Source organism: Osmia bicornis, chromosome 6 (assembly GCF_907164935.1).
Source record: "Osmia bicornis bicornis chromosome 6, iOsmBic2.1, whole genome shotgun sequence".
Classification (NCBI taxonomy): domain Eukaryota; kingdom Metazoa; phylum Arthropoda; class Insecta; order Hymenoptera; family Megachilidae; genus Osmia; species Osmia bicornis.
Window position 1 is genome coordinate 4265780 of NC_060221.1, and position 9235 is coordinate 4275014.

Genomic DNA, 9235 nt, shown 5'->3' on the forward strand with positions numbered 1-9235 from the left:
GAATTTAATTAACCCTTTGAATTCAACCCTCATATTGACCTCTCAGGTACAAATTTGGGGTTTCATTAATAAATTTCTTATAATTGCAATTTCTTTTTTAAATTGCAAAAATTTAATTTTTATTAAGCATGGGGTGAAATAGAATTTTTTAGAAATCAAATTTCATATCATTAAATAAATTTCTAAAGTGTCATGTAATTAAGGGTTGGAGCATTTAGTATACTACAAAGGTGGTAATAAAGTTAAATGTTTCTATTGACATAATTTTGTAAGTAGATTGTTGATCTGACAGGACTCCAACGGTATGCGCTTCCATTCGTATCTTTATGAGCCTTTGAGATGATGGGGCATACCTGAGCAGACATGGTTAATAAAATTAGAAAGGTCAAACTGGATTTAAGCGACCCCTTGATATTTGACCGTGATATTAAGCCGAAATATTTCACCTTGATTAAAATTTGGAATATTATTAATTTGCAATTATTTAAGAAATTAAAAATCATTTTTCTGATTATAATTAGGGCAGTCAGGAACTAATCACCACTTGTACCATTCCTTTTTCCCTTTAGGAGGAAGGGTCAAGGTTCGATGAATGAAAATTCATGATGAAAGAAAATCATCATGGGAATCAGGATAACTATCGATGACGTACGAATAACTTGCGCGAATGCTTTAATTTCTACGAATGCCACCCATATATAAATTATGAAATCAAACTGGTATTCAAACGACTCGTTCGTTTCTGCTCTACCCTTCTTCTCTCTTTTTTTTTGTTATTACGTGACGAAAGATGAAAGGAATTCATCCTGTCATATTCACGCCCAGTGAACTATCAACCTGTAGCATCATTCTTGACTGAATTGCATTGTTGGCGAAGCATTTGGCGTATTCAGATTTAGTCTTCAATGGAATATTAATTTAAAAAAAATATTTTTCTTTTCTTCTTTTATGCAAATTCATATTTTTATACATATGGGACTTTCAAAGTTTGTATTTTTTTTTAAATTTTCATTTGAAATGTTTAGTATTAATAATTGATGAAATATTACAGTAAAATATTTAATTTTTTTTCTTATTTAACAAACTATGTTAGTTTCGTGGTTTCAGATTGTTAGGGACAGGAAATTGTGGAGTGAAAGAGTAGGTATAAATATAAATGGGAAGAGGTTGAAATTTGTAATTTTTGAAAATATGAAATTTGATTTATGGATCGAAAGGATGCGTCAAATCCTTCTGCTATAACATTCGATTGGTCGGTGGTTGGTCGATGGTCGGTCGATCGTTGTGTAATGGACAAGAGACCGATGATTTGCTTTCACTGACTCACCTTTAGCGTGATATTACGATTACCATTAACGTTAGTCTAACTGGCATTTCGGCTCTTCCTAAAATCTTCTGCTTATTAAAGCATCGTAATTAACAGCTTAAAATTTTTTAGTATTCGAAAAATATTTCAGTCATCCAAAATTCTTTCCCTGATTCACTCTGTTGAATCGATTGTCTTATAGTCGTACAGGGTTTAGGAATTTTCAGAAACAAAGAAAATAAATTTATGTTCTTGTTTAAATAGTTTATTGTATAATATTTAAATTAATTTAAGGAAATAGATACATACCAAGGGTCCGCCGGAGAGTCGGCGACGCACGGTACTTAGATACTATATAAAAGCGTAATAATATTTATAAGCATTGTAATAACATAATTTCCGGACTTTCGGTATATTTATAAAATATACCTGTTTCATACTGTAGGTACATAAAGAGTTATTTACATATCATTATACGTAAATCCTGTTAATATTTCTTTTCTCAAGGCTGTTTATTTATAAACAATGATAAACAACAAATAGGCAAGAAATGATACATAATAGCAATATTTGTTAACATTATACTGTTTTAACCCTTGTGTCAATAACTGAAGCATTCAAATTATTCTAAATTACTTTTTAATCTAATTTCACTGAAATTCCATTTCGAATTTTCACATTTATCTCATCTTCGTGTTATATAAAAACGGTTAATTAACACAAGGGTTAATCTGCTTTGTACGAGCCGTTTCCTATAACCGTGACACGTGACAGGATCTTCTAGTATCTTCTGTAAAGTTCATCCTCTTCAGGGTGGGCTGCATTATGAGCCAGTGCGCGTTGTATCGCGACTGGTATCGGTGGTGGTGTTGGTAGATGGGCACCGCTAGCTTGGAAACCATTTTCATCCGCTGTATAAGTGACCAAAATTGGTGTACCATCCGGTGCAGTGTAGCTGAATTGCCCTCGTACAGATTCGATTTGATTCGGTGGGGAGTATTTTGGGACTCCTTGTTCCGCTACTGATATGCCGTTCTCCGTATCGTAACTGAAAGAAAAAAATTAATTTAAGTAACAAAGTAAATACTTTAGAATTTTTCTACCGATACCAAGGATCCTCGAACTACGCTTCTCTGTAGGAGGATCCGTCTTAGGCTTCGGACTTTGGGACTTAAAATTTCCAAGTCCTAATTCTCAAAATTAGTGAAATGGAGACATAGAAATTATTTTCTCTATCAACTTGCCCTTAGCACTATAGGTATTAGCTTCCCTATAGGTACCAACTGTCCGTCCGAAGAGTCGGCGACGCACGGTACTTAGGCTTCGGATTTTAGAACTTAAAATTTCCAAGTCCTAATTCTCAAAATTAGTGAAATGAGGACATAGAAATTCTTTTCTCTATCAACCTGCTCCTAGCACTATGTTTCCCCAAGTATCCGTCCGGAGAGTCGGCGACGCACGGTACTTAGGCTTCTGACTTTGGGACTTAAAATTTCCAAGTCCCAATTCTCAAAATTAGTGAAATGGGGACATAGAAATTCTTTTCTCTATCAACTTGCCCTTAGCACTATGCTTCCCTATAGGTACCAAGTATCCGTCCGGAGAGTCGACGACGCACGGTACTTAGGCTTCTGACTTTGGGACTTAAAATTTCCAAGTCCCAATTCTCAAAATTAGTGATAGAGGACATAGAAATTCTTTTTTCTGTCAATTTATTCCTAGCACTATCTTTCCCTATAGATACCAACTATCCGTCCGGAAAGTCGGCGACGCACGGTACTTAGGTTCCTATGCCTTTGTTCATCTCCCTAATTACAGTCGAAATTCTTGAACCATACGAGTGACAACATTTTGCGATGACTGTAAATAAAATAAAAAAGTATCTTCCATTGATAGGGTGGAATTTGAAACGTTGCATGACTCTACCGAGATGATTGATCTGACAAATGACTTGACGGAAGGCGTTGCGCATAGCACGTAAGGTGATGCTTTATCCGATTCGCCAAACAACAGATTGGATAGGTGGGGCCAAGTCCTAGACACGGACGTTTCAGTGAACTAACATAATGCTGACTACAAAGTAGGTAGCTAGGTCGATTGTAATTATTCCATTGTGCAATGTATTATTGCTAACTGCGCAGTCGACTAACACAAATGATTAACATCACAGTTAATTATATATCTTTCCACAGCTAACTATACTGTAGATCTTTCTCTCTTTATTTTTCATTTCATGCTTTCATATTCTACATTATCCTTTTGTTTTTCACATTCAATTTAATTAGAGAACCTTTTCATCCAACGTTATTACCGATGCCAAACACTCGGGGACAATGTTGACCGTGTATTATGGTACACACTGTAGAAATGATATTCTGAATGAAACCTGACTCATCTGATATAAGAATGAAAACGGCCAGAGGAAGTACACGGTGAGAAAATGACGATTTACCACGTGGAATTTTTACCGGAAAAATTGATAATGGCTACTGAGAAGATTGCATTCTCATTGAGATAATAGAGGTTCAATATTTTTCATCATCCTGAGTAGGTTGACCTTAAATGTCTCCGTCCTTGACGCACCTGGTCAATTACCATCGAAGGAAGTCGGACGTGTCGGAAAGCGAAGTTGCGTTAAAGAGTTGTAATTTATCCAAATTCATGGTGCTGGTCACCCAAGGCTCCCATAATATTCAACGTGTTAATTTTTGGATTTAGAATTCAGTTTCCTAATTTTTCTTTTTTTCACCTTGGAACGGTAAATTTGTATGCAGCGTTAAGGTGAACACCTTGTATAAGGAGTAGGTGTTTTTCAAATTGAGAACAAATGAGATTCTCCGAGCGTGTCGAGATCGCTTTGGAGGAAACGTACCTCGACGTCGCTTATCGTGTCTGTCGACGTTCACGACGATGTGGAAGGACGATCTCACCTGTAGGAATACGATCCATCCGGAGAGGAGTCTTGTGATTGTCGCAATATGGCGAAACGTCGGCCATAATAATCGGGATTGTACGGATATCTATTGAGTTGCGCATAACCCATTGTTAGAAAACCCACCAGAACGATCTGAAACATAGAAAATATAATTAAAATGATAGTATCATCAGGAGCAATCACAATTCATTTAAATTGCAGTAGTCACTTTGTCATAGGATAAATTTATATTCGAAGAAGCTAAAATTATGATAAATTAAATTTGAATAATAAGAAAATAGAAAATGAAATGCAAGATTAAATTAAAATTGGGTCTCTCTCCATGGTCCGCCATCCGCGGTAGGATTAATCCAAGGGGTATCTTTAATTAAAAATGAAACAAATTAATTTAAAAATATTTTACTAACTCTTATGCACAGTTTAAATATTTTATAACACTCCTATCCTTTGATTCACATAATCACAGAAAAAGAAATTAATTTTTGACTGGGTAAAAACAGAATAATATGAACACTTACAAAACTTTTCATGATGACCGCACAATGATTAAAATTGAAATTCCTGGATCTATCACGTAACGAAACGAGAAATCTGGACGATTGACGAAATTTGATTCGGTTCAATTGTAATTATTCGTAAAGAGACTTAACAAGAGCTCGTTCTGTGTGGCAATGTCCAGAAGTACGCGAGTAGACGTGTCACGATGAGGCTTTATAAGCGGCAAGAGTACTTTGCTTCTGTATCCTTTCCGCCCCGCCACTGTTTCGAAGAAATTGTAGGGGAGAATATGTTTTAAATATTCGTCTATTCATAAGACAGAAGATGATTGTATCTATGATCATCTTCATGAACTTCATAACTGGAGGGGGCAGATATGAACGCTTAGGTGCATCTTTGCGAATCTCTTAATCCTTGATGAACTTTTTTAAATGCTAATGCCAATTGAAATGTTATTCATTTTGCAACGTATCTAAAGTGAAACTTTAAACCAAAAATGTGGACTGAATTCCTTATAATTCTAAGATTTCAATGTTTCAGGTTCCAAATATTCTAATGCAAGATATTGAACCCTAATTATGTTAATAAAGCAAAGGGATCTGGCCCAGTTCAGAAGGAAGATCCTACTTATTACCCACCCCTAGGACTGAAAATCTTGAGAAGGGGTTAAAGCATTTAGACTCTCTATCACTTTTGTACTGGCCAAACGGAGCTATCGAAAATGTGCCATTGTGTTTAGTGGGTCAAAATCTCAAAGAATAGCCGAATCTTTTTATTTTGCCACTTCCGGCCTGACCGAGGAATCTCGCTCTACTTTTACCTAGTTTAACTTAAAATTTAGGACCTTGAAATACTAATAAATAGTGCAAACTTTTTGCTAATGGATACTCCTTCCCTTATATTTTCTTCTAATTAAGGGAAGGCTAATTTTATTTTAAAAAAAGTTCGCTTTTTCTGAAGTCTCTCAGAAGTCTCCCAAATTCCTCAGTGTATCCTCCAAGGTTCGTACATTCTTCGTTTGTTCGAAACCTAATTACCCGAATGACCCCTTAATACAGACTGCCAAATGGCTGTTATTAGATCAGCCAGTTTGCAATGTCTCGTAAAAACACGGGTCACTATGACCTCGGCACAAGATTCAGATCGTCAGATTTGCCACGGATCATCACAGGGCGTATTCCTTTCACTAGACGTCTGTTACGAGCAGGATGCACGATCCAACGAATCGTTGCACCGCATCGACGATTCTTACGACACTCCCTGTTTTGAACACCGACACATTCTGACCCTTTCGAATTTTTCGTTTCTCTTTTCATTTTTACGAACCAACTGCTTTCCTTTTATTCCAAAGAGTCGACACGGATGTCGTCATAAGATGGCAAACGCCATGGACGGGTGTCGTCATAAGACGTCACGTATGAAGTTTTAGATTAGGTCCAATGGACATCGGATTCTATAGCTAATCGATACTCGCAATAATAAATGAGGAAATTATAATTGCTATTTATAAGCCTCGTCGTGGCATTATTATGCCCAACGATATTTGCATTTCAATAGGCCTGAATTTCTTCCACTTTATTAGTTATATCCAACCTATAATACACAATTGATGGGCTGGCATTAAAGGGAGGGCAAACGTAAAACTGGTCATGAACGATCAATTTCTAAATCGTGACACTTGAGCCTACACGCGTATAAATTAAATTATTCTCTCAGACAATTTGTCTCATTGTTTTCTACTCATTTGTCTCGTTGTTTTGTAAGAAATGTGTTATTGTTTCATCTGTTCAATCATAGAAATTCTTGCACACAAAATTATTGCAAAATCCCACACATGTGGCGTATCAATTTAAATCTGAACATCTTTATAAAATACACAAGGTGTTCATTTTTTAACAAATTTAACTTCTATTCAATTTTGCATTTAATGGAACACCTTGTATATGATTCTATGGAAGTATCGCGCGAATAAAGGTTGAATCAAAGCATCGCGAGGTTTTACAGAGTACCGCCCTCGGATCTATACTCGCCTTACCTAATTGTATGAAAACGCAATTATGATCATCCTTCATCTCTGTTACCTAAGACAATCGCATATTATTCGCCGATATTTATGCATATCTCTGTACATTCTTATGCGTACATTCCAACGTACAGTCGCTATAAATTTCATTACATTTGTTTAACCCTTGAACAGTAAAGGCTGAGTCAATCGCGACCCAGATTCCCAAAATATATCCAAGGGTATTCGGGCTCTCTCCATGGTCCGCCGTCCGAGAGTCAGGAATCGTTCGAATACAAATGATGATTTAATTAGACTTTAATTAAACCTTGTTGTATGTTAAATTGAAAAAATCTAATTTATACCAGAGGCGTTTATTTCTAAAGGAACAATGACCGAAGATGCTGAGGATTTAAAAGGGTGAATAAATTCAAGGATCATCGATAATCTATATCGAATGAAGATGGGTGGGTCGGGAAAATACAAATCTCGTGCTTAGGCGTGATACGACCTCTCAGTTATGCAGTACAGGATTGGCCAATGTAAGAAGAGCATCTAACATAATTCGCCCTCGGATTCATCCTTTCTTATTTTCACGTATTAGAAGATCCATTAGAGAACGTATCTTATTGTACCAGGAAAGATTTATAATTCGACGTATTTGGAATTTAAGGATCGTTCTTCCAAATCTGTAAATACGTAAACGTTACGCTCTAATGAACGACGTCCACACTCGTGTTTCACGTAAACAAAAGGATGAAGATAAAAATCGCAACAGTCCCGGGTTCCTCCCTTTCTAAGGAGACCGGACTATCGTTTCTCATCATCTCCCAGTTTCCTTTGCAATTGCTTAGTCGGTTCTTGAATCGTGCACACACCGAGGCGCGAAAACTTCCAACGTTCAAAGTAATCGATGGACAGAAGAATGCGATTACGAGATTCTACTGACAGAATTTACCACATTAATTTTCATTGTTTCCGTAGGTTTTTCCAGTCTACACATCATCGGCCCGACAAATTCGATGATTATCACGTTAGCTGGCGCGCCTGGTAAGATATACCGTAATTACGATTAATTGGTAATATAATCATTTCAATTTTATTTTTAATTCAAATCTTCTACCTTGTATAGTAATGCTGTGAGAATCACTGAATGGACGTCCCTATAAATTTCATCCTCCGACAATCGATGGTAATTAAAAATATATAGAAATGTTATGGAAGCAGGGATAAGTATCAGACAAAAATAAAAACTTTTTTTCTTTTCAGAAATATTTATATTAACCAATGTTCTATAAAAGAAACACAATTTAATGAGGATAGTGGGATATCAAGATTGAGTTTATAGCTTGGGACGTTCGGTTTGTTGTGGATGCGCTTTGATGTACTCGATAGCCTTCTGGATCAGAGGAGATATTTGCGGTATGTGTTCACCTTGAGGTTGGAAACCATTCTGGTCAGCAACGTATGTTACTGCGATCGGTGTGCCATCAGGAGATGTGTATTGATATTGTCCTTGAGTGGCTACGACAGGGGTTGCGTCCTTACTATTCGATGCTACCAATGTTCCAGTTTCTCCGTGATAAATTCCGTTATCGGTCTCGTAGGAGAAAGAATAGGTTCCGTCTGGTGATACTTCGTTGGTCTGTTTCAGAATAGCTGCGGGTGGTTGACGAGCCACGTCGGCTGAGGCAACGACCAGAAGGGCGAAGGAAACAACCTGAAACAGAGATTTTAGTTTTCTTCAACGTACACTTAGAAACAGGGTTTGAGAAGAAATAGTAACAGTAAGTAAAAATAGTACAATGATCTTATTTCTATGTTTTAAAGAAGCACAAATTGTTAACGAAGAAAGCTATGAAAATGTGAAAAACACTCACGAAGAACTTCATTTTGAAAAATCAGAGGTATCACACAATCCACTGAGAGCTGCGGTTTCAAATCTGTCCCCTGAATGATACCAGTGTGCTTTTATACGAAACTCTAAGATTCACTTTCCCCAAATATGCTGCTATTTAAAATAATACATTCGACTTCCTACCGAAGGATAGAAAAGGAAGGAGATAATCCTCGAACCACCACCACCATAGAGAAAGAGGATCCTCGACAAAATTTATTCATCGCTCTGACATTTCTACGTTGCCTAAATTTATTGCTTGTGTAATCGCGAGTAACACTTTAAAACTGAAGAAGTTGGTCATAATAAAATGTACGAGGTGTCCTTTATAAGGGTGGTATTTGAACACTTAGTAGAATAATTTTCAACTTAGAATAAATTTATTTATTTTTTTCTTTATAAATGATTCTCTTGAAAAAGATATTTTTTTCTTATATTTTAAAAATTAGATGTTGAATCATTAAGGATAGGAATAATTAATTTTCAGGTATAGTTAGTATAATAGGAATGCTGTTTGGTAATAATTTTTCTTTTCTTTTCTGTATAATCACCTTTAATATTTGCACAAGGTTACACAACATGAATATTGAAATGGTA

At 36.2% G+C, this 9235-nt stretch overlaps 2 protein-coding genes across 2 annotated transcripts; both read right to left on the reverse strand.

The window, feature by feature from the left end:
- Window positions 1-1793: 1793 nt before the first annotated feature.
- Window positions 1794-4958, reverse strand: LOC114874511 (endocuticle structural glycoprotein SgAbd-1-like). Its single transcript, XM_029183840.2, has 3 exons — window positions 4760-4958; window positions 4237-4373; window positions 1794-2354 (listed from the first exon to the last, which is right to left on the reverse strand). The coding sequence occupies exons 1-3, from the start codon at window positions 4769-4771 to the stop codon at window positions 2087-2089; spliced, it is 417 nt and encodes a 138-aa protein (XP_029039673.1). The 5' UTR covers window positions 4772-4958; the 3' UTR covers window positions 1794-2086.
- A 3125-nt stretch (window positions 4959-8083) lies between these two features.
- Window positions 8084-8633, reverse strand: LOC114874550 (larval cuticle protein LCP-17-like). The gene is made up of 2 exons (XM_029183919.1): window positions 8622-8633; window positions 8084-8461 (listed from the first exon to the last, which is right to left on the reverse strand). The coding sequence occupies exons 1-2, from the start codon at window positions 8631-8633 to the stop codon at window positions 8084-8086; spliced, it is 390 nt and encodes a 129-aa protein (XP_029039752.1).
- Window positions 8634-9235: the final 602 nt, after the last annotated feature.

Bases quoted from the DNA above. Each gene is read 5' to 3' on its own strand.
- LOC114874511 (XM_029183840.2), bottom strand. The intron at 2,355-4,236 runs GTGAGATCGTCC...TTTTTCTTTCAG, and splicing joins GATGGATCGTATTCCTACAG to TTACGATACGGAGAACGGCA.